General features: G+C 41.2%; 1 protein-coding gene across 16 annotated transcripts in view; it reads right to left on the bottom strand.

Annotated features, from left to right (window-relative positions):
• si:ch211-285f17.1 (sickle tail protein homolog) overlaps nt 1–26126 on the bottom strand; it is a 98934-nt gene that overhangs the window by 3256 nt on the left and 69552 nt on the right. For 9 of the 16 annotated variants that reach the window (XM_068343602.1, XM_068343604.1, XM_068343606.1 and 6 more), the window contains 17 exons: nt 21509–21704; nt 18285–18483; nt 17257–17350; nt 12126–12907; nt 10701–10805; nt 10200–10249; nt 8484–8623; nt 8199–8374; nt 6206–6336; nt 5705–5852; nt 4537–5029; nt 4163–4352; nt 3796–4079; nt 3505–3660; nt 3119–3241; nt 1789–1869; nt 36–1688 (listed from right to left, as the gene is read on the bottom strand). In XM_068343602.1, the coding sequence (XP_068199703.1) occupies nt 36–1688; nt 1789–1869; nt 3119–3241; nt 3505–3660; nt 3796–4079; nt 4163–4352; nt 4537–5029; nt 5705–5852; nt 6206–6336; nt 8199–8374; nt 8484–8623; nt 10200–10249; nt 10701–10805; nt 12126–12907; nt 17257–17350; nt 18285–18483; nt 21509–21704 (5001 nt within the window). Of the gene's footprint in view, nt 1–35; nt 1689–1788; nt 1870–3118; nt 3242–3504; nt 3661–3795; nt 4080–4162; nt 4353–4536; nt 5030–5704; nt 5853–6205; nt 6337–8198; nt 8375–8483; nt 8624–10199; nt 10250–10700; nt 10806–12125; nt 12908–17256; nt 17351–18284; nt 18484–20279; nt 20426–21508; nt 21705–26126 lie in introns of those variants that run through there. The other 7 variants (XM_068343612.1, XM_068343610.1, XM_068343597.1 and 4 more) reach the window with 6 other exon arrangements.

The raw sequence follows: 26126 nt of genomic DNA, 5'->3' as shown, positions 1-26126 counted from the left end.
AAGACCTCCAAGAGCAACAAGAGCTAGAAAGAGACCTTTTGTACGGTGTTGGGGGCACTGGGGGCAGTGGTGGCTGTGGTAGTAGTAGGGATGATTACAGGACGAGGAAGGAGCTGAGGTTTAATCTTCTTCTGGAATGATTTTTTGCTGAGTACCTTTGGGCCTGCCCCTCTAGAGGTAGGGAGAGAGGAAGACCTTTTCAGCCCTAATCCTTCTGAGCTTTTCCCATTCCCTGTTTTAGATTCATCTGTGCACACTGGCTCAGTAGGGGAGTGAGGTCCCATCTCACTGATAGTAGTCTCCAGCTGTTTGATAGTCTGCTCCAGGCTGTCCAGTGTCTTGTAGGTGTTCTTCCTTATCTCATTTGTCCTGCAAAGGGAGTCAGAGTTCTGCCTCGTCAACACTGTGGAACCCGTTACTTTGGGAGCATCTGCCAAGGATTTTGCACGTGCGATTTCAAATCTTGTCGCCTCTTTGTGTTGTCTGATAGTGCCATCACATTCCTCCTCATCCTCATACACAACCACCTGTAAAGTCTTCTTGCCTGACTTGGTGCCAGTGCGAATTGCCTGGGTGAGTGCAGCCAGTTGCTTTTTAGGGAACTTAAGTTTGAACCTCTTCTTGCCATCCTGCTTGGTGTCACCATTTGACTCTAAGTTCACTCCGTTATCCGTCAGCTCAGACATTGAAGAAGATGATGATGATAAACTATGATGGTCTGCAGTCACTTGTGAAGTGCTGACCTTTTTGCCATCTACAATCTCAGCTGATCCAGCGTTTACCTGCAGCCCACCAATCTTCTCCGTGTCTGACTCCTCACTCTCCTCATCTATTCGCTCTTCTGCTAGCATCCTGTCCAATTCCTCCTCACATTCAAAGATGGTAGACAGGCGTTTGTAAGCTGAACGGATGTCCATGGGTTCATCAAAAATGATGATGACGGGCTTCTTGTTGAAGCAATTATTCTGTGGACCTGTGGAATCAGTAGTATTATTCTCCCGGCTCACAGCAGAACCTACAGTGACAGTCTGGACACTTCCTTTTTTGGCATTGACCAGTTCCTGGTACTCGCCACAAGACAAGGCTTGAACTTTAGTGTTGGTGATCATAAATGCTATGTTGTCAGGGGGTGGAGGTGCCTCTTCTCCAGGTAAATCAGGACTAAGACTTGCCTCATCATCACCATCCAGACTGCTAGAACTGGGTGGAACAGTGTCCTCACTAGCAGCCTTTTTTGGTGGGGCAACATAACTTTTAGGACCTTCTTTTACGGTATTGTTTGTCGTAGCTGCCACAGACTCCAGTGTTGTATTTTTACTTGAGGAAACATTTAGGTGAAATACTTTGCTTTTCTTTTCAGTGTTAATTTTGTTAAGAATTTCACCCTTTTCCATTTCTGTGCTGGTCTTCAAGGATTCGGACCGTCTTACTTGCTTCTTCGGAAGTTTGAATTTCAGACCCACAGGTTTTGGTGATATAGGAGGAGGCGATTTTGGTGGAGGTGATTTTGGTGGTGGAGACAATGGCGGCTGCTGCTGTTGCTGCTGCTGGCTTGGAGAATTGTCATTAACATTGACATTTGACACCTGTGATGAAGGCTGTGTGGGTTCTCGAGGTTCAGAGGTTTCCTCCATTCCTGATGGGGGTTGTTGCTCTTTGGGAATCTGGCCAGTCACATAATATATTACCTAAGAAACAAAGAAGTAGCTGTTTAAAATCTCTTAAAATATAGAGCATATATTATATCTGTAAGTCGGAATATTGCATAGAATCTACAGTCTGACATACCCCTTGGCTCTGACGGACAGTAGTGTTGCCATTTTCATCTGTGTCTGGATCTTTATCCTCTCGACTGGGTTCTGAGCTCTGCTAGGACAGTGTGTGAGGGAATAGTATTATTGTGCAACTGGTGTGTAAGGCTGCTGTCCATTAACTGAATTTACATAAAAAATACCAGCAGCATCCAGTCAGAACTGCATTGGGCAACAACCTTCTACAAGGTGACAGCAAATCATTTACAGAATGCTCAGTCTGGCTAAAATTTCATAATGTTAATCTTATTTTTATGCTATATGTACAAATTGAGGGAGAAATGATTAAATAATTTTATAAGCTGAGAATAGATAACTTTTTTTGACAGTGACCATATCAGCAACTTATTAATTGGTAAAACTCTGTCTGCTCAATGTGGCCTCCAGCAATTTTTTGTATTAATCTTTATATTCTGTTTTCTGTCTTGCTCATACAATACACATCGGTTAAAAAAATAATCTTTGCAATATTAACTAATGCACATTTCTTTCATTATTTACAGTAACCACTATCTTGTTAGCCCCTGAAGACCAATAAACCTGTGGTCTAAAACAATGAGTTTTAGACTGCAGGTTTTGAAAACTTGGTTGTGAGTTTCCTCAAACAGATACATTGTGATGTGACAAAATCATATTACATGAGTGTATTATTTTGTAAGTACAGGGTTTTGCTGGTTAATACTGTGTAGGTGTAAAGCTGAGGAAGCATACTGGAGATAAGTTCAGCAAGGCAAAGAGAAACAGTGGAGTTTAAATGTGGTAAAGTAGCATGCAAAGTGGCCAGACTGACCTCAAGTGAACCAAGTCTGCGAACACTAGCTGTGTTGCCACAGTGAGTTTCAATATGTAGTTTTGTTCAATTTTCTTTTTTTTAAAAAAGAAAAGAAATTGGCTTTATTAACGCTCCATTAAAGAAAGACACAAGACATTTGAATTGCCATTAGAATACAGTGCCAAGGTCTTTATTGATTTGAAAGACAAGACAACTGATGATTAAATCGGTCTTCAAATACATCATTGTCTGGTTTCAGACACACGAAAAAACAAGAGCACATTTTCAGAGGCTTCTCTCTATGCAGACTTAATCCTGAGATATTCAAGATGTGAAATCCAGCAGAATTGCAGTGGGGAAGGAAACAGAGGCAGCCAGGAAGAGTATTTTTGGAGGCAGATGTTACAGGTTTCTCTTGAGCAAAAGCAAGGGTGCAAAACTTGTAGAAGGGTTAAGACACAGCCGATCCACTGAATCAGACAGCTGACAGAGGCAGGCAGGTAGCTGAGTAGCTGCATAGCAGTGTATATTTTACCTTTTTCTCTTTTAGGGGCAACAAGGCCCCAGGTCTTATTTCCCTGATTTGTGGTTCAATTCGAGTTGTGGGTTCTACCAAGTTTTTCACCCCCACATCCTTAACTGCACACTTCTGGAAAACCTAAAGAATGGAAAACAGTGAAGGGGAGGAAACGAGGAAAGTGGTTTTTGAAGAGGGAAGTTTTCAGCGTTTTCTGCTTTGGAGCCACTGAAAAATCTCACATGGAGGGAGGTTGATTCAAAATCAAGCAGTCAATGACAGAGCTCATCACTGTAGACTTCAGGGGAAGTCAACTACCATTGGAAGAAACGATGGGAAACCCTCACCCACCTGTCGTTTAAGTGTTTTTGAATACATGTATGTGTGTGAGGCGCTTTTCTAACCTGGAGCTCTGCCATGATCTTGTCTCCTTCGTCCTCCTCTTCCCCACTAACTGAAGCCGTGAGAGGAGGAGGGGTGGCCGGCTTCAGCTTGGTTTCTGGAGGAACCTTGGTGGGTTTGGTTTGTGGAGCGGGAGGTGGAGCATCCCCTTCATCTTCCTTTAAGGAATTGCACCGCATACATACATTAGAATTAAAAAATCCAAAAATGAAAATGCATGATACCAAAATCTGAAAACAGTTGAGGAGACGCTTTCTCAATGTTAATATTGAGATCACAAGCTGCAGACTGACCTGAGTCGTCACAGACTCTTTCCTGATGAAGATCACCTCGCCAGAGCGAGTGGTGGTCATGCCTGAGCTGGAGCTGGGAAAGGTCTTCCTTGGAGGAGGAGGTGGTGGGGACTTGTTGAACTTCTCAGACGTTTGCTTGGTGCTGTCAGTGGACGCTGGTTTGGCAGCACTCTTGGAGGGTCTCTCCAGTGCCTGTTTAGCTGGTTTTTCCATCACAGGCTTTGGAAGTTTCTCAGGCCCTTTTTTTACTGTTTTGTCTGGATTAGGCTCAGACTGCGTCTCCTCTGTCATCAAAACAATACCGATGAAGTTAAGAGGACACTCAAATTAAAATAAATCTGAGTTGACATTTCTGTTACATTTGTACCTGATGGTGATTCCACTGGTTTGTGGGTGTCTCCGCTAGCAGCAGGGGGAAGGCCTGGGTTCTCATCAACATCCAGACTGGGAATGCCCTTCATCATGTTGGCCTGGGCCTCCTGGAGGATCTTATCAAAATCTTTCCCATCATAGTGTCCCATGCTTTGCCTCTTCTCTTCCCATTCCTTCTCTGCTGCCTGAAAGAGAGGGATCATTAATGAAAGGTTCCATAAATTCAAGGCAAACTGCGTCAGACAATTTTATTTCTGGAACAACAAATATTGAAATAGGTGTCAGCTGTGACATTTACAACAATACTAATTACAGCGAGAGAATATTTCCACACCTGCTTGATAAAAACACACAGATCATTAAACATACCTCTATAGACAGAGCTCTGTTCTTGCTCTTGTCCTGACTGATCTGGAGCTCCTCTATGACAAGAACTTGATTGGCAGTGCTGTTTCCATTATTTATTGAATTCCCATTTGTTTTCTTATAACTTGGTTGATCCGAGGATCCCCCACTGGGAGATTCCCGGCCTTGACTCTTGCTTGGATTGGGAATAGGGGTGTGAGAGGGGCTGGGAGTCAGTGGTGGACTGGGCTGCAATGTCAAGGCTGCCGACTGCTGGGACTGCTGCATGTAGACCGGGGAACTCTGGACGTGATGGATGACTACCGGAGAGGAAGGCATCACCTCTGATCTGATGGTGGAGGTCTGGGGCTCCAGCTGAGCTGACGCAGAACTAGGCTGGGGTGATACTTGGGAAGATTCTGCAGGGTTATGTTCTGCTGCTGTTGCTGAAGGGCTGTCGATCATTGTGACATTAGTGGGAGGATCTGGTGCCTTCTGATGGCCCTCAGTAGCGCATCTGCATGGAGGAGGAAAACAGTGTGTCTTATAAAACATATTATAAATGCACTGTTGAAATAAAATTCCTAAATTGTTTCGCTTACTCAACTGCTCACTTTAAGTCATTCACTTAGAATTAACGTGCAAAGATGAATCAAGTTTGACAGAAATCAACTTCATATCCAGAGTTAAAGGCAATAACATATCTAATCTTTTTTCCCTGCATTCATATTGCAAATATTGCACATCAAACTGAGTTAAAGTATGAAAATTAACAGATTAATTCTGACATGAGGGGTAAAACCACAAGCCACAGCTACGCTGAGATGTCTTATGGTTTTAAACGCAGGCATGATTTTTATTTATTTATTTACTTTTACAACAAGAGAGTCATGCAGGGACAATGACAGAAAAGTGGGGAGCAAATGTGGTATCTGTTATATATTAAAATGGAAATCAGACCCTGCAGTGTGCAGCTAATTAATTCAGTGATCAGTTCACTGACAGCGACGGAGAACACAATCCTAATCTTGATCAGAAGCCTCGCCGGTATAATTGAATAGCAAAATGTCCCACATCCTAACCCCTATGTGAAGCTCTGAGGGGGGCCGTTTAGTTTTCATCTTCAACATCCCTGCTTGCTCTTCACCTGATCACCTCTTTATCTTCACTGAGAGACTTTTTTTTTCTCTACCTTCTCAGGGTGCTGAGGGTGTCAGTCAGGTTCTTGACCCTTTTCAACATGCTGTCCAGCTTATGAGGCTCCTCCTTCAAAAACTTGACAGCTTCCACTTCGACCCTGAGCACAGCTCGCATTCTGGTTTGCAGGGCTGGGAACTCTCCTAAGGAAACACACCAAGGAACATGTCCAGTTATTGTTTTGATATATGAGTGATTGATATTATTTTCTTTAAAAGTCTGATTCAAGAAGCTTTATTTTATAGCTCCAAACACTGTCATTTCAGAGAATATTATTTAATTTACTCAATTATCATCTCATTAAAGTATCGCAATCTACATCAAATCACCTAAGAGATAAATTATTAACTTAAAGTTTAATCACTTTATTGAGTATCTGAGCATCATATCTGATAAACCCCATTTATCATAAAAAAAAAATTTTTTTGAATGTAATAACATTATTTATCTGTAAAACTGATAGCACAAATATAAAAAACTTGATCTTTTGACATACCTTTGAGTCCTGCCAGAGACTCGCCCACTTTCCTCAGAGTCACCGCTCCCTCCTCCACATCTTTCAGGGTCACCACTCTGCGTGTTGCTGCCAAATCTTTCTGCAGAGACACTACATACTGCTCCAGCTCGCTGCAGACACAAACATATGAGTGGAGATGACAAAGAGTTTTGATTTTGTGAGGGAAAATTTAAGTTTTCCCCCACAATCTAACCTGGTAGACAATGATGTGTACATACAACATGTTCAAGGAAAAGACGAGAATGAAAACTCAGTAAGAAGTCATTGAGCGGTTCTCCTTTCTCTGATGAACATAAACGGTAGTTACTCTGTAATGTAACCTCTCTAAACACCAGGGGGCAGAACACAATCATTTATCTTAAAAACAACACTACCCCACAAAGGGGCAAAAGTTAAATCAGACAGTAGATCACTGAAATATACAGCATGCACAAGGTTGAACAACAATAGTAAACCTTCCCACAATGCACACTTTTCTGTCTAAAGATTGCTTGAAATGACTATTTACATTAAATGGAAAACCAAAAACTCTTGTTAACCCAATGAAGGCTTATTTTTAAAGTGAGAACTGCCTCACAGAAAACATCAAGCTTTACAACCCTCCCATTTTTCTAAGAAGAATTCCACCCTGAGGGGAAACACGGCAATGGTAACGTCAGATTGAAAACGAGGGTGGCCTGGTACCCTTGAGAAACACTTTGATAGAGCTTTCCAAGATGAAGCGAGGAAGGGAATAAGGAGACCGTGAGCTACATTCCAAAGAAATGATAATGGAAAATGCCAGATGAGGACAAAAGTAATAGAGTTTCCATTTTTGTTTTATCTACATTCGCTTATCCGACTTGCAGGTCATGGGTCTGTTGGAGCCTATCCCGGATAGCAACAGGCAAAAGGCGGGGTACACCCCAAATAAGATGCCAGCTCATAATGGGGCCACACAAAAGACAAACAACCACACGGAAAGGTTGGAAGATGGAGAACCTGAAGAGAACCTATACAGGCATGGGGAAGGAAAGGAATCAAACCCAGAACGTTCTTGCTGTGAGGCAACAGCACTACCCACTGTGCCACTGTTGATCTATTTTTCATTAAAAACCATTCAGAAGTTAGAGCAACAATTGTCTGCCATCCTATTTAAATCTCCTAGGTTGAACTCATTTCCTTTTTTTTCAAGTATTCCAGCCCTTGGATTACCATACATATAATTTAATATATAGTGTCAGGTCTTTTTTGTAAACTGGCAGTTGTTATACTGTGTGTAACAAAATGTGCCCTTATAGCTTATGAGAGACTGCACTCCTCACGGATTTCACACCTCAAGTCTCCCACTGGTCTTAAAGCCAACAGCCCTAATTACCACGTCTTACATTTTAAGGGCTAGCAGCCATGTTTTGCTGACTCACAGCTGGCTTGATACCAAAGGTAACAGCGAGTTTAATCGACTGACTTCCACCTCGTCTGTGATCCTGTCTCCATGAGCTGCTATCAATGCGTTTATTGACACTATTTTGATCAACCTGGCCTGTAAACACTTATATAAAAACATTAAGTTACTGTTCCCTAGATGAGGAATGCGAATTTACGGCAGGTTAGAGAGAATGTAACAGACAGTTGTGTCCATTGTTCATGTCTGCTGTTTTTGAGAGGCGGGCGGCGCTGCCTGTATGAACCTGTGAGTTGTAATTTTCAAGGCGTTGGCTTGTCAAGAGTAGAAGTGAATAGCATGGGTGAGCTGATAAAATATTAAGCCTTTTTTGGGGATTTCCTGTGACTGCAGTCTCTCACAGTAAAATCCCTGACAATAAACATTCAATAATGAATACGTACAACCAAATATGCTTTAAATCCATTTAGAAACTTATTGGTATTAAAGCAAATACGAATCAAAAATGAATTATATCGTACATCTTAGCAGTCATACCACATTTGGATAGGTTACATCCTGTGACGTCACCCCAGTATGCCTCCTTACCCAAGTTGTGTGAGGACACGCTCCTCCAGACCCAAGTACTTGTGCCTGTCCTCTTCTACCAAGACTCTTTGCTTTTGGACAGGGTCCTCCAGACTTCGCATAGCCTCAGTGAGTTTAACGCTGATCTCCTGCTCTGCCCGCTTTAGATGGGCTCGTAATGCCTCCTGGTTCTGGAGCTGTGGGAAAGCACATGGTGGAAATGAAATATCAGAATTCCAATACACAAAGATGTGTGTAGTAGATACCAACACATGAAAATGATTAAAAAGGAAATAGGGGTCTTGCCTGAAGCTGTCTCATCTGATGGAGTTGTATCCGGAGGTCAGACACATTCTTCCTGAACTGCAAGAGGTTGACTTTGAGTGGAACCGAGAGCTTGTCTGTTGGGGCTATATTGCTCTTGGGACCCAAAATGGGAGAACCACCTGTGGTGTTGGAAAACAACTCAGTAATTTGTAGATGCATGAAAAACATTACCTAAATATACCTTAACAGAAAGCAACAAACAAATCAGGCTTATGTTTCATTCTCATGTATTAAATCATGTCTGCGAACACATTTTCTCTGGCAGCAAGCTTGTTTTTTTCCCAGTGTTTGGTAATGATTCCCTGCACTCTCTTTTTCCCTGCACAGTACACACAGATATACCAGCACTCATATACTGGCTGTATCTCGGAGGCCTCAATATATTTCTCCATTTTAGCCTCGGCTAAACAAAGAGAGGTACTTAAATCCACCAAAGCCATGAGAGGTTATGATAAGGAATAAATGGTCAACAAAAGCTATGATTTAATTTCATCCTCTAAAAAAAACTCGACTTTAATGACCTTTAGGGATTTCGTCAAACCATTGAAGCTTCGTCAACCAATCTTTTCGTCAAAGATCGAAGCGAGAATTGACTTCACTCATTAAAAAATTAGGTCACTTCATTTTCAGTTGAAAACAATTACAAAATTGTGTTCTTGAAAATGTTGTCATTTTCAATTTCCAAATGGAAATTCATTAACCTCAGTTGGACTGGTTTTGAGTAATGAATGTCTAAATACATGGGCAAATAACACTGAAACTGAGAAGTTCGTTGATTATCAATTGATGCAAATGACAATATATTAGTTTTGTAGTTTAAGAGTCGTCCTTCAACCTTGTTTAAAAAAATTAGTATCTCCAGCACTCACTTACACCAGAGGGCAGGGAATGCTCAGACTGCACGTTAAACCCAATTGACATGAAGACTCTGCTGAGACAGTAAATAATGTGCTTTTGTACTCATAATCCCAAACCTCTCGTCTTTGTCATCTATTTGACAGCTGCCTAGACCTGAAGTACAGGTTACAATGTGTTTTGTTGGTATTACTTTTGGCCTCAGGGACACAATGTCCATCAAAACAAGTACAGGCTGAGTGGTGACAATGAAGACATTTGAGGGAGAGGGAAAGAATGCATTACTGATCTTTCACATCTGTTGTGTTCTTGATTTGGTGAGTTCGAAGTCCCCAAAGTAACTTTTCTGATGTTTCGTTGATTCTCTCAAGCACAAAATAAGTAGAATAAATGTGTCACCAGATGTGAGATCAGTTAGCAAGGCAGACAAATTGCATTGCTTCTTTCTTCTTTTTTTTTCCTCTGCCACTGGTGAGGTTGAAGATCTTTTATCAAAGCTGGATCTGACTACATACCCCTGCAGAGCCCAGACTGAATAACTGCATCATCTTGGCAGGTTTGAGGAGTAATAGCATCTTGTTTGAAGTAGTGCTTTGAGCAGCCTGTGTCAGCTTTGATTCCTCCTGTACCTTATCTTGTATCAAACTGGATCCACCAGGGGGAAAGGATTATAAAGAAATATGAACCGATGACAAACAAGGAATTTTGAATTTGCTCGACAGTCTGCCCATTGAATTGTTGACTGACGCTGCTATGTGGGCTTGTCTGCACAAGACATTATGACACAAAAACCCTTAATTAGAAACAAAGGAAGTCATGCAATGAATAAGGACAACCAACCTGAACTATGTGCACTGTGGGCTGGAGACGAGGTCTTCGGTGGTCTCTCACTGCAGCCAAAGAAGAAATGATATGAACTAGATTTTACTTTGCCCCAAAAAAACCCAACATACTTTGGGACTGTTTAGAATAATCCGTTAGTATTAGTAAGAACAAACAAATTACAACAAAGTATGATGGAAAATACTGACGAACAAGAGGTTAAAATGATGTTAATAATGTTAACAAGCTTCATAATTAATCAGTATGTAACAGAAACATACAAATCCAGTGCATTCACAGACATCCATAGAATTCAGCCGATAAACTTTATTTAGTGACCATTTACCTAGAGAGCAAAGGACCGCAATATCAGATTCACAGTGAACTTTCACCAGTTGCAAAATGGTGAATAGGTATTTTTTTAAGGCCAATATATTTCCCCACCCTAGCTGGAAAACCAGATTTTTCATTTGAGACTCCATTTCCCCTGATGCATCACTCTACAGTGTGATTGCTTACCTCACAGGCTCCTTGGTGCCACTAGCGTTTGACCCCTTTAAAAGTGCATGCTGAACAAGACCAGTCAAGCTGGCAATCTGGTGCTCCATTGCCTTCATTCGCTCTCTGCAGAAACATTAGAAAATTCTCCTTTCAACACCGAGGCCTAATGGATATTAATGCTGCCACTCGAGATAATATGACCTCAGAATAAGAAATAGAGGGCTGTAACCGAAAAGTATGATGTTTCAATATACCTTAAAGTCATTTATTTGGATTAAACATTGGAGACTGTTTCGCAATTACATCCTAATTAATCTGTTTCTGAATAACAGTACAAGAAAAATAAAACTAGATCTAAACAAGACGGGCGACTAAAGAAGAAAACAACCCCAAGGTGGGGACAGAGGGTGTTCGGGTAATATTGTTTTTTCTTTTTTTTTTTTATAACCAAAAGCGAAAAGTTCTCAGAAAAGAATGAAAGGACAATTGGAAATTGTTCCTCCATAAGAAAGCCAACACCAGAGGGGCTAAACGAGAGACTTCTCTCCAAAATTGCTTGTGAAGCCTAGAGGTAGAAAAAGAGAATAACTTCTGTTTCCAGACGTCATTTATATTGAGGAAGGAATTGTTGCCAGCTAAAGACATGGGAGTGATAGAGATCGTAGCTTTAGTCGTGCCCTAGACAAAAGACACATGGTGTGTGTAAACACAACATTGCATAACTTCAGTGTCATAAACCAAAATTCACATGAGTTCTGACAGCAGCAGAGCAGCCAAAGTTGGTTCAGTACTTTTCCATCCAAATTCCTAGACTGTTAACCCGTATTGCTAAGGTGATTCTGATCTGATTGACCGACTGCACAGTTTACAAAAATTACCCAACCTGGTCAATATTTTTTTTGGTTTTCTAAAGCATGCATGTGGCCTCCGTAACCTCCTACACTTGCTTGGAAAAGCAGAAAATTTCATGTTTATACTCTCTCAGTGAAAGCAGACAAACCTAGCCCAGGTACCACAATGTCTGCTGGATTATCCAACCTGAATAGACTCTCCAGAGGGATTGTTGATAGAACTATCGTCACAGGGTAAGGGAAAAATATACAGTGGCTTGATGGGATCCCCAGACACTATCCTGTTTCTACAATAATCAACATTGTAAGCTCCAGAGTTCGAATATGAAACTACGAAAACAATGGTAAGATAAGCAGTTGGCTGTATACACAAACCAAACTAATGCATTACTATGTGCATACATTCTGGGTTAGATGTTTTGCCTTCAGACATGAATGATGAAACAATCAGAGCCAAGGATTCAACCAGCAGCTCGCAGTTAGGATGGAACCGGGATGCAGGGTTAGTCCATGCTTCCATGCAATGTCTTCATCTTAATTTTAATGATACTTCCAGCCAAGACCAGGTAACATGTGGTCCCCTGGTTCTTACCGTGTCTGATGGTCCCCGGCAGGTGGGATTGGCCCTTGGAGGTGACCCTGGGGGTCAACAACTACTGGTGATCCCATGTTACTCCGTTGCTTGGTTCCAGTCAAGTCCTCCTTCCTGAAGGACTGGCGGACAGGCGAGCCCCTCTCCATAGAAACACCATGAGGTGGAACGCCGTGGATGTCAATCATTCGTACCTCCGTCATCCTGTGAGGTGATGGGGGAGGAGTCTTGGAGCCCAGAGTAGGCAGCTGGCTGTTTCTAGACTTCTGCCTGTACAGAGAAGGGTGATCCATAGAGTCTGTGGGGCTGGGCCCGCTGTAAGAACCAGTGGAGCGTATTGAGGCACGGTGAAATCCCAAACCATGTTCTGGACCATCGAGACCAGGGTTGGGGTGTGGTCCATGGGAAGAAGCCATGCTCATTCTTCCCTCTTGAAGCAAGTATGGATCTGCATACAACCCCTCATTTCCCCTAGCTAGACTGTGGCTTTTACCACCCATGTCCTCATCGGGCTTGACATCCCGTCTCTCCAGGATGGCACTGGGGCAGGGGGAGTTGGAGCGGGCCGGCGGGTTGGTTGACACTCGTTCCCTTGGCATAGTAGCACTGCCAGGTATGGAGCTGGGCCGGGGACCGAATGGGATCCTAGACGGAGATGGGGGCATGGAGTGGGGAGCTGGGGGTAGAGCACCCTGTATTGGGTGGTGCAGTGGTGGACCCACGGGATGCTGCCTCAGAGTTTGAGGACCATCACGACTGACATGACCCATCTCGTTGTGCATCTGGAAAAGCATAAAAGCACAAAGATATTATACACCAACATAATGCTTAAAAACCAATACAAAACCCTTCAATTTTAGGATTGTCAATAAGCCAGACTACATACTTCTGCCAGCTAGACAGCTTACACTACTATTTATTTTGTACATATCCTGTATTTTTGGACTGAAGTTGCCCTTAAAACAAAAACATCCATCTAACTCAGTTTACACGGTTTTTGTTCAAAGAAAATAGACAGTCAGCTATTTTTCCCGAAGCAGAAAATTGTTATTCGCAAGACTCCTATCCCTGGGTACACGGTGCCGCATTTCACTCAAAGTCCTGGATGTTATCCCCAGAGGCTTCGGTAAAACAATATTGCAATGCATCAACAGATGACTCCTGATTCTGATGGGAAGTCCATATTTTTATAACGATGATTTTTTTTTTTTCAACAAAAAACAGCATGGACATCTCCAAGGCTTGAAGGCAGTTGCTTAACCTGCTCATAAATGTCATACCATAACATACAGCAAACTTGACCTCCTTTAACTAGGTTTTAAAAACATATGACCGCTCAGGCTGTAGAAAGTCAAACATTTAACTGTGAGGTGAAAGTCTTACTGATAGATAGTACAATAAAAGTAGAGGGATGTCTGTGCAAGTAGCCACTGGTGTGAGAGAAGAGATGTTTTCTTTTGTCAACAAATTGAAAGCCTTATTTCGATTAGTAGCCGAGGAAGAAATAGTGTGCCAGGAGTTAATCCTCTTCAATAATTTCTCTTTTGTTAATGTGAAAACACAGCTACCTTTGATTTAAAACTTTCTGTATGGTATGTAAATTACCTGTAAATAAAATCCCAACCATTGTTAGTTGACAGGTTAAACATAAAACATATCAAAAATGATGTGCCACAAATAGAACAATGTAATGATTAATTCCAATACCCAGCCAGACTAATTATGCTACTGTTTTATAATGCCATTTATTATCATCACTTGGTGGCCATAGAACTTGTTTATGCCAAAAGATGACAGTTACATTGATTCATACTGGCAAAATGTGCTAGCCTACACTGCTATAGAAGATATTCTTTTCATAACATATATTCTTTTCATATTCTTCTCTGCTTATTTATTCCAACCTGGGGTTCATTTTTCATACACACTTCCTGCTTGTGACACTCCCCTCACTGAGGAGTGTCACAAGCAGTGCTGAATCGAATCCATCTTTCTTGTTGTATGACACATGTTCCTCCTGTCAAATAAACAAGCTATTGTTCCATCAAGGTATGACTCATGGCTGACAGAATGAGTCAAAACCTAATGCGAAGTTCTTTAAAAACCAGACTTTATGACAGCATCGCTTTAAGCATTGCCTTTCATTTTTCTCCAGTACTGATGCCTGTGTTGGGGCTTGCTGTGATAACAAAAGACACCAAAAAGGAAGATCGCTGCTGGCATTGAAAGCATGCATTGTCCACAATATGACAGCAATTAATCAAACCAAACATTAGAAGATCTAAAAGGAAAACTGGAGCCACCATAGATGAGCATCAAACTGCTTTGTGAAAGATCAAACAAACACACACAACAAAGTTGCCCTCTTGTGCAAGAATTTCTTTTGGGCACTCTATTTAATCACTGACTGCTTTTCCAATTCCAGCAAGATCTTATAAGACCTATTCTGGGCCAAAAGCATCACTTCAAATCCAAAACAGATGTTACACCTGTGAAAGACCAATCAATCTTAAAATATCCTCAAATACTCTGACTTTGCAAAAACAGACTTAAATTATTGGTATAAGAAAAATCAGACAAGCAAAGGCTTGAAAAACATATAAGTACATGACCATGTCAGGAGGCCTGGCCAGGAAACATTTGGTTTGTGTTTGACTTGTGGAATAGTCTCGGATTCCAATGTTGCTCTTACATTTCTAATAAGGAAGGAAGCATGCCTGGTAGGAGCAAGAAAAGTCACCTCGACCTAGAGCCATGCCGAAGAGAATTGGGAAGTCTCAGTAGATAAAGGGGAGGTGTGGCAGGGTTTTGGGAAGAACATCAACATGTATTGTAATTGTAAGCAGGAAAAAAAAAAAGCAAGACCTATTTTTTTTATTTCTTTAGTGCTAAATTATGTGGGTTTATCTGGATAACTGGGGATAAACAATAAATGAACATCTATTGACAAAATAACTTCTATGTCTATGTGTACATAACATCGCTTCTGACAGCCACTATTGACTATTCCATGAATACAAAGCACCGCTTTGTGCACAATCCCTCATATGAAACCAAATTATTTAAAAATATTTGCCATCCATTTAATAAAACACAAAAAAGATCCTTTGAGTACAAGAAAACGCATTTTATCCTCACTAGCTAATGCATTTTCTAGGGTTGATCCGGATACTCGTTTCATACGAGTAACCGGTACGGATAACACATTTTTGATGAGTACGAGTACAATACAAATAAAACCCGTTAACACTCGTGATCGGACTGAAGGAAAATCATCCTGACTGTTTTCATGCTCTGTGATTGGCCAGTCACACATACTTCCCACCCCTCCCTACAGACTGCAGCTAGAGCGGAGCTTGTCCCTGTCCCACTCTCCGGTACACGCAGACATTTACTGATCTCTCTGTTGGTGGCTTCACCGTAGCTCAAGTCTTTCTTCTTAGGTTTTCTTCCTTTGAGTTGATAATTTCCTATGCACTTCATTAATGCACTTGGTGTTTACTCGCTCTATGATATAGTTCCTTTACTATTGTGATAAAAAGCGTTGAATCTCAATTCTGAGGCTCTTCTATTCATTCATAGACTTAAGAATATTCATGTTCTGACTCAGTTCCATAAAAAACTTGTTCTGTAAACAGTTCTCTTACTTTTGTGAAACTTTGATTTGAATCTCAATTTCGAGGCTGTTCAGTAAATAGTTTTAAAACAAACAATAAATATCGCAACTTGTGATCAATCCATATCAATTTTAGACTTAAAATAATGTAGAGATTTAAGCCCCACCCATTTCCGGTCAAACTACACCCACTTTCAGTTTAAGCCCCGTCCGTTCCGAGTACAGGTACGGATACAGATAATCTAGTTGGTTGAACAGATACAGATACACATACAGATACAGATAGTGGTGTACTCGGTCATCCCTAGCATTTTCTTTCTTCCCGAAATACTCATCTGACCAACAGTTTTATCCATTCCATCAGGACACAAAGCTTTGATCAATAATAGAGATAACTACAGATGATACTTTAAATCTGATCCTAGGTCTAGCATTCTTTTGTGATAAGAGGACACTCAATAGCCCACACAGATCTGAAGTACCCACCCTAATGCCCCCCCTGAAGTGTTTGAACAGGTGCCCAGTTCATTGGGTTGTATTTTCCTCTTTTGTCAAGTATGAGTTTCTGTTTCATTCCTAATAGGTTGCCAAGAAATAAAACAAGAAAGACATTTTTGTCGCTCTTAATCATTTTAAAAAAGGCAAACAAATGAAACAAAAATATTCCACCCAAGCTTTACAGCAGCCAAAAATACAGACACTGCAATAAAATGTTTGTGTTTGTGTGTCTGGATAGTAAATCTTGCCAATATGTTGGTGGAGAGACAATAGCTTGTCGCCGTACCACTGCAAGAATGCAAATTATTATGTGTATGCAATAAAGGCCGTTAAATTCATCCTGCCCCATTAACCAACCTGGCATTCACACCTTACAACCACGTCCAATCTTTATATGTCATTTGCTGCTTCGTTAAACATTCACAGAACTATTCATGACAACAATGTCTTCAGTTTGTTTCTACTCCATGTCTTCATTTCACAATATTTGCACAAGAACCTTTGTAAAATTGCCTTGTTTCTCTTGCTTAACGTGTTACCTTTACATGTGTGATGCGCATACAGCAGAGAGGAGCAGAGGGGTAAAATAAAAGGGCCAGGCGGATTAGAGGGAAAGACTGGAGGAGGAGCTTTTGAGGAAATGCCTCTTTCTGGCTTTAGTCTGTCACATTCACGTGAAACATGCCTGAATCTTGAGAAGTTATCGATAACATTAAAACAAGAATGAACAACAGAAATGATCCTGAGATTTGAGCTGCATTGTTTCTTAGAAAAAGCTGCACCAGATCATAAAGATGAGGCACAAACGCAAGCCGGTGAGAGAACAATATCAGACCCCTCTGGGCAGATTAAGAGAAGGAAGAGGAACATTCTTTTCTTTAACTCCAAACAGGATATGCTGAATGAAAATAATTGGAGGCTGGGTTTATAAGTCTATTTCCAACAGGTTCACTTATTATGCAACTACTGCTCTTAATGAGGTAATACTTTTCATTGCTCTGCTTGCTGAGTACTCACCCTGGTATCACCATTGGCAGGTCTCGGCCCATGGCTGAACGCTTGTGCGGGGTCTTTGTGGTAGACCTTCAGGGATGAGTGATCCGTGATGTTCCTGTAGGGGGAAAAGGTGCGCATCGGTAAATGGACAGCCCAGGTATCACCGTCTGACAGTGGACGAGGATGCCCTAGTCTGGGTCTCTTTAGTAGCCCCGCCAAGGGTATATACCCTGACACAGGCGCTGACAGTCTTTTGTTATTTGACATTTCTTCTAAATCTCTAAAGTCTATAAAAGCATTTGCTAATACTCCTTTCAAACGTGGCTCTACTACATAAGTGTAGGGCGGATCTGTTCAGTCCCTTGCTCGTCTCACCAGTGTAGCACCCTGGACCCTTGTACCAACCTTTAGGAATCATGAGACATATTTTACAGCCCTGATAAAGCGCTAGTCACTAAGTACACATTAGACTCAAGCAGGAAATCAGCACACAACAGGGCAAAGTTGCAATGCAAATCCTTTTTTTCAATAACTTGGAAAAATGGATGGGTACTGTCTTGCCAAAAGGAATCTATGGCATTATCGAAACACGATGGGGAATCCCAACTGGGAGTGTAAGAAGATAAAGACCAAGATAGATACAGGTATGTGCTTGTATGCTTACAAATTAGAATCAAAATAAAGCATAATCATATTGTAGATTATGCATGCATAACAGGACATTGTTTATTGCAAAAGAGATGACGTTTAAACTTTTTACAATCAAATTTTACTGGAGCAGAGGGTATAACAGGTAAGAAATTCATCAAAGAGTCTCAAGAGTTTTTTCTTCAGTTTGTTTGGGTTTATTTCAGACCTTTTCCTATATGACCTCATTTCCATATAACTTTTCACTCTAAGTTTTGACATGAGGTTAAAAGGAAGTGAGACATTTTCCTGGTCAGTCACACTTTCTATTCAAGGGGAGTGTAAAGGGGAAGAGCTCAGGATATCCTGTTAAAACAACATACTCACTTGACATTGTGCACCAAACACCAACAAATCTTTACCTGACATCATTGAGCTCGTAGTACATATTCCTCATGTCATCTTTGACATAGACGGCAACGCTGGGTGACTCCAACATCTTCATGGTGAGTTGCTGTGGGAAGGCACTAACAAACAGAGCTCTGACAGTATCGATGCTGGTGATCTCATTAGGCATGCGGATCCGCTTGGTCTCGTCCCCGTACTGCAGGCACAGTACACCTGCAGAGAGAGAGAACGGTGGTGCAGATTGGTAAGCAAACTATTGCATTCACTCTACATTCTCATGGATTAGAATCTCATTGTGTTTGCAGATACTAGAAGAACTCCACTCCCCAAAGTAGTATTAAAATGTTAATTCCAACAAACACTTCATGAATACAAATCACTGCAGAAGTTGCAAAGATAACAATGTCAGTCAATTTTTGATCTTCCAGGACACATGTAAAACATTGTTGTTACACTTTAGGTGAGCCTCAAACAATGCATAATCCAAATGAAAACTATTTCCTGCACCATTCCTGACCTGTTAAAACACAGTTGGCACCTGGCCCACATCACAATGTCTTGGTTTTGGCTTGCTTGGTGCCAGGACCGGTGCAGATGTGTGGCCAGGCATAAATCACTTTCCACATATTTCCATTAAAAACCATGAAAGCCGTGCTGCTGGCACTGATGAAAACACATTCGTCCTCTTCAATATCTACATATTTAGATGGTGAACTGCTCTCTGAAGTAACCATTTGTGGGTTAGGAAAACTTTTTTTTTCACATTTGAATTGAGCTAATGAATGGTTGTTCTCTACCATTGCCCCAAGGATATTAAAGTCTTTGAAAGCAGTTCTGTGGTGCATGTTTTCCTGACACACAGTTCCTGCTCATATTAATTTTGTTTTAAAAAAAACCCATGCTCTATTTTCCAGACAAATAATGGTATTGAAAAGTGGATAGAAATAAGGGACGTAAGCAAGGGCTGCGTGCGGTCCGGGTGGAACCGTGCAAGTTGTGCATCAAAAGGACCAAAGCCTGAACCTTTGAACTCTGGGTGTGGCTTCTGTACTGTGCTTTAGAAAAACAGATGTCTCCCCCCACAAAATTTATGTTAACGCCCACTCTCCACTTGTATAAACAATGCCACAGAAAAAAAAAAGACTTTTCTATGCTTATTCTCCCATTTTCATTCCATCCTATTCTCAATGCCCCAAACACCATGACAACAATTTAAAGATTGAACTGAAGAAAAAATTCAGCTTAAATAAAAAAAAATGGAGTTTGTGCTTTTCCTCAAGTTGTTTCATATTTCATGAGAATTGTCTAGCTATTCCACTTACTTATACACTCGTGCCCTCTAAAGCTTTTAAGGAAAAAAGGTAAGGATTTAGTTGGTGTATCTCCATAAAAGGGCAGAGCCTGTAAAAGCTACCAGATGTTGGTGAAATATTATACAAGATCTTACATGCTCCATGAGACACAGTGAGACAGAGAGGGCAAATACAGGAAATAAAATTGCTGAGTCTATCATTGCTCTTTCTGGTATGTCTGGGTTTCTGGGCACTAATATTCTAACAAACTAGCCATTTGCAGAATAACTTCCATCTTTCCCCCCAGAGAGTTGTTATGGTAACAGCCGGCTAGTTTTCATCCAGATGTTAGCATTTAATGGATACGTGTTTGATGACAAAGCTTTAGGAAGTTTTGAATCACTTTTTTTTCTTTTCTCAGCAATAAAGCTCCAGAGCTCGGTTCTAACAAAGCGTCAGTCGCACTGCATTCCCGTGTGCCAGATTTCACTGGAAGCAAATGGCCAGCGGTTTTCCAAACCAAATGGGCACAGCATTGCAGACTGAGTACAACGTCTCTCAAATGACACGCAAAAGGTTTCATTTGAACATAAATTTAAACTACTAAGACATTGAATGGAACAAAAACACAAATTAATACTACATTAAAACTTCAGTACAAACAGCACGGAATACAATTCAGGGCATTTTGTGATCATGATGAAATCTGATACTTACATTAGGTTTTTAAGGATTTCTTGCTTTCTGCTGATTTTGATGATGCTCTGGAAAAGGACCACGTCACAACTCCTACAGTAACAGGAGCTACTAAACCTGAAGAAGAATCCCAAAACGTCCGTTGGGACCCAGTGAAGTGTGTGCCTCTGTGTTTGTATGTGCATGCGTGTCTGTGTGTGTGTGTGTGTGTGTGTGTGTGTGTGTGTGTGTGTGTGGTTTGAGAGAGCATGGAGGAGGGAAACTGAATTTAAGAGGTGCCCCATTTTCTCTCCTCCCCTTTCACCACACCATAACCCCCCACTGTCACATCGCTTTGTCCTGATGTTTTTTGGTTTTTTTTTAAAGAAAGATGTGTGTGTTCGAATGTGCAGGCATGCGTGGAAAAGGTTGATATTTTTTTCATTCCTTTTGCATTTTTAGATCTTATGGTGATTCTGGTGGCTAGAGGTGTGCAAAACATCAAAATTACAGTAACTTATTTTATTTTCACTTTAGTGAAAAGGCTGTTATTATCTAGCAGCAAATTCCTTGCTGAGCTGTGAGCTGCCTTTGAAGACTATCCTCCTCAAATATTACAGGCTCTCCTCCTTTGTTTGGGGAGTTCTAAAAACTTTTTCCAAAACCCTCACCCTAACGGAGCAACTTAATTCTGAACAACTTACAGCATTTCTGTGAATGGATGCAAATGAAGCACCACTCCTGTTGATAAGACGCCCTATTTCTAATCCTGTCAATAACACAATGGCATATTGTGGATGAATTCACTAATCTTTAACTGCAGAGGAAGCAAATTCTAATTAAAACGAAGCTGCGAGCTGAGGGGGAGAGATGAGAGACGGAGGGAGGGAGGAGAGTAGAATTTAGATGGAGTAAGAGGAAAGCACTTGGACAAGGTGAAATAGTGAGATTGATATTGTTTCAAAGTTATTTCAAAGAATTCTAAAGTTTGGCTAAAATTATGTTAAAAAGTTGCAAAATGTTATCGGGAGGGAGTCATGGTGTCACTTTCGTATTGGTGCGCTTCCACGGTAAATTAAACATCCAAGGTTGAACTTTTTATTGAAAATAAGCTTTTAATTGACCAGAGAGAATTTATTTTGTCAGTTTGGAGGTTTTCAGAGACAAACTGACATTCCACAACTGTTCATTGCCACATTTTGTAGTGATAAAAAGTTACTAATCCTAATCCAGAAATGTTCTCAGGCCAAAAAGTCTGATGCACATTGTACCTAGGGAGCGATCCTTCGTCTGGTTCGTTGATCGCACAACGGGCAGGCTGGCACGCACCCTGCTGCCCCGGGTGAATCCTGTTGGTGTGTCTGCCTCAGACATGGTTTCCAATGACTCCAGCGAGGCCAGAGAGAGGTGGTCAACCTGGTCGCCGATGCCGGGTTGCGGATTGGGGCCGTGCTTTGGGCTTCTGGTCTGGAAAGGGGAAGCACATATAAACGTGAAACGTTAAGGGTGAAACCATACGTGAGTTGTGAGCATGATACCGCAAAGCTGTCTAAACTTTCCAATGTCAATGAGCATATTCATAATACTGCATTTAATTCTTTGGTGGGTCACAGTAAAGCACCTCTGAAGTTGACTTTGAGCTTGACTTCCCTTCATGAGGAAAAAATAAAAATATAGTGCAGTCATGCAAGTGTTAACACTGTTAGTACGTGATAAAGTCACTGATACGTGCTCAAACAAATGATGCTGCTCGGTATTATCTCACACGTCCGTCACACCAGCAAACTTCACAAAGAGTAAGGAAGCTTCTCAGCTTTTCAAATGACACCAATATGAACGGGTCTGAATTAATAATGAAACTAACAGCACATGTCAGAAGGTTTCAAACTGCTCAAGCATAATGACAAACTGAAAGAGATCAAACAGGGACCTAAAATGTGGGTACAACAGAAGCAGAAATTTATTTTAGTGACTGATTGAGGATCAAAACCTGTGTCATCAAAACTTTAAGATCTGTTCTTTGCTCTGTAATTTGACCTACATGACGTGCCATTCTCAAGCCACAGCTACAATAAGACAATGTGTGACAAAACTACAGCACCCATTGAGCTATTGTGCTGAGCTGAAAAGTGATCTGTTCCAAAGGGACTAAACTGAGGGACTGGTGAACATCGAGTTCCATGAAATGCTCTTCTTTTCAGAATGTGGAGTCAAAGCAGCTAGAGATACTGGACCAGGTCCCCCGGTCTGTCTTCAACACACCTGTAGGCATGCACAGCTGCTTTTTCATGCTCACACACGTACAGACAAATAAAGAATTTAAGTGATTTATACAAAGCTCAGTCAACAATTGTGGGAGCTTTCGTGGACAGAACTGGTTTAGCCTGGTAGTCAACTCCACTTTGCAAGCAGACAAGACAAGTGCTGGGAGAGTAAAGGACATAAGAGACTGGGGCTGTGCTCACAAAGCAAATATGCAAAAGAGTAGGATGCACAAATTTCCGCACACACACACACATGACATGATGCAGATAAGATAAAAAGGCTGACTAACTCTGTGGGGCAATTGGATTCTCATCAAGTACCTCTGAATGTCAAGCTCAGAGCGAAGGGATGAGAGCATGTCCTGAAAAGACTGATGGGAGAAAAGAAGAGAGGAGAAAATGAAAAGGCAAGAGGCTAAGAAATGCCAATGCAAAGGTGAGATGGGAAAAAAAAAATCATCATCAAATGAAAAAGTGCAGTCATGGATATAAATCAACCTCAACAGCACACTAAAGAAAAGCAGGAAACAGGCTTACAGGAGAGGCTGGACAAACTTGCTTCAACATTTTCTGTGATAACCCATCACTAAGTTATAGTGTGCTAACGTCCAGCACCTTCACAGGGAATTACGCAGCGGGCGAAAATGCTGAGCCATCACTCAACTCCTTTAATTCCATAAAAATACCCTTAGGCTGCAACAACCAAAGATTAAAAATTACATGAATAAAAACGTACCATCACTCTTTTAATATATGAAGATAGCCACCTTCTAAAACAGATGGGTCACCTTGAGTTGAGATGCCACCTGAAACCATGCATGTGTCGGGAAATTTAATCTGGATGCTGAATGATTTATGAGTGTATCTGATGGTAGAGGGTCCACTCTGCTGCTCTACCTTCAGGTATAGAACTGTGTCACCCTTCAGATGATGAATCACATTGGTTTCCCCCAACACCTGCACTTAATTATGTCAAAACGGATGAGCATAATATTGAGCACTGGCTTATTGAAACTAGTCATCAAAGTCTCACAAGATGAAACTTCTAACATTGTCTTGACATATTGTGAAACATTGTCTTCACAAATTCCAAGTATTCACTGATATACTCAGAGTTGTCTGTATGTGAGTGGATTGCTCATGGTGGATTTTATTACCAGGCATGAACAGGCCAACTGTCATTCTTTAAATTTGTAGTTTAGTTCGCACTGGGGATTGAGAATCTAAGTCCAGAATAGTCAAAAAAAACATCTCCAGAAAATACTGCACAAAGAGCTGGGGGATGGTTAAAACATTAAAAGTGAAGTACATTGCAAATTAGTCCTTGAGCCTCCCTGTGGAAAAGAATGAGTTAAACACTCAACATCAATGGACAAATTTGACATCTGACAAATTAGTTGTCCTGCCAAAGGTCAACAATTTAGCAGAGATGAACTCCTGTCTCTCTCCCTCTCTCTCTCACTTACATTTAGCAATCATCATCCTGAGAGGAGGCATGCATGATGATGTTGCCTCACACAAAAACAGACAGCCACTTCCTGTCTCAGACCAACCATTTCCCACTTCAGGGTGCAGATTTGAAAACCACAGGCCAACCACTGATTAGCAGTGAAACATGCCCCCTGAACAGCCTGTGATTGTGCTACTTCAGCAGCGACCTCCTATGTGCGTCATATTCGCTCTGACACCTATGATGAAACTGAGACATGGACACTATTGTAACGCACAGGAAGATGTTATACGGTCAATAAAAGAGGCTCTTGATAAATAATGTCTTAAAAGTGGACTGACTGCGAATCGCTGTAGCCGATGTCAGCAGGTTGTTATACTCCTCGCTGTGATTCAAGTGTGTCAGGGCAGGTCTAAAAAGAACTCATCTAAATGCTCGCGAGGTGAGACGAACCCTTTACTCAAAAAGGGGACTACCTTGTGTATTCCTGCAGGTTTCTAATTGGGAGAATTGTGATTAAACAGGAAACAAATGAAAGAAACGTGTGTTATCTGGATTTGAAAAGAGTGAGATAGAAGGAATACAAAGGGAGACAGAGTGCACGCATGAGTGAGTCAGGCCATTCCACAAAATCTGACCAGAACTCAGGACATCCTGAGAACATTAATGCCCTCGGGGGCAGACAAGCATTCCAATACAATTTCAAAGAAAGTTTTTTGTGCTACTGCATTCAAAACATATATTGGGACATTAGTAATGTACCAAACTAGATTTAAACATGTACTATTAAACTAAGGTACCGATCCTTGGCATGATTGTTCTGATTTAACTTTGATCACTTTTCTACACCATAACCGTTACCTTAAACTCTCTTACTGTTCCGGCTGTCATTTGAACTCAAACAGCGTCACTGCATTTGCACCTGCTGACCCTGTACGTACAGTATAGAGTCTGTTCTGTCTGTCTTGAATATTACAGCAACTTTTCAACGTTGCATAATTTCCCAGAGTGTATTATGTTAAATCATGCAGCCTCTGTCTAAGCTCCTGACAGACAGATTGGCATTCAGAACCAAGATGAGGCAATTAAAGAAAATCACGGCTGTTAAAGAATAATGGCAGTTCTCACCAAGAGTTTGCCGTGTCACTCATGGACATTTAAGTATAGACATAGCCTCGAAAAGTGCCAGACCGTCGTGCACTACACCTGCTGTCAGCCTACACAAAGCCCACTAATTGGTGCCTCATTTCTTATATAATGAACAATTTTCTGGTTACAATAGTTTTTTGATAACATAGCCTAGTTTTTACATTAAAAACTGCCTCGTGGTTGCAAATTGACATTTATGATTTCAGCAAGTGAGTTTCCAGTGGGAAAAAAAATGCTTTCCAGAACATAATGTTATAGTAAAGTTGACCTTTAGATTTTTGATGTCATCACTGCATTTTACATATTCATGTGACTTTCAGCATCTCTAATATGACAAGAAACATCTTTGAAATGTTCAACTGTTCTTGACCTTTGATCACCACATTAGCAGTAGTTGATCCATGAATCCAAGCAGATGTTTGCCAATTGGAAAGGAAGTCTTTCCAGACTGGGACGGATGCAACCCAGAAACACGACATGGTTGTTTCCAGTCTGGAGGCATGAAATGATTGCATTCTCCTAAAATCACTGCAATTATATCAATCTTGTTCACCCTATTCTGACAAATGATAGACTTCAAGCTTCAGAAGTCAATCCAAGAGGCTAAGACAACTTTTAAGTTGATGAGTAATGGCAACAAATGGGATCTGGCCACATTCATGTGTCATCTCTTGCGCACACAAACAGAGTAAGAAGACACACACACACACACACACAGACACACACACACAGACACACACACACACACACTCACACACACACACACACACACACACACACACACACACACACACACACACACACACACACACAGGTAACCAGAGGAACAGGTTCCATTAAACCATTCTATACTATATTTCCAGATGTGAAAGAAAGTAAACATGAGTTAGAGGTGGGGAGTTGTGTGACTTTAAACAATACCTCCAGTGTTGTGAGCAGAGCTATCGACTTAAGATGTTAATTTGGCCCCCGCTCTGGGGAGTGGAAGTAGAGCTAACTGTAATTACCTGGCCTGGTCTGCATGAC

Source organism: Antennarius striatus, chromosome 20 (genome assembly GCF_040054535.1).
Source record: "Antennarius striatus isolate MH-2024 chromosome 20, ASM4005453v1, whole genome shotgun sequence".
NCBI lineage: Eukaryota > Metazoa > Chordata > Actinopteri > Lophiiformes > Antennariidae > Antennarius > Antennarius striatus.
Note: the sequence above shows the minus strand (reverse complement) of the source record. Positions and strands in the feature narration are given on the sequence as shown.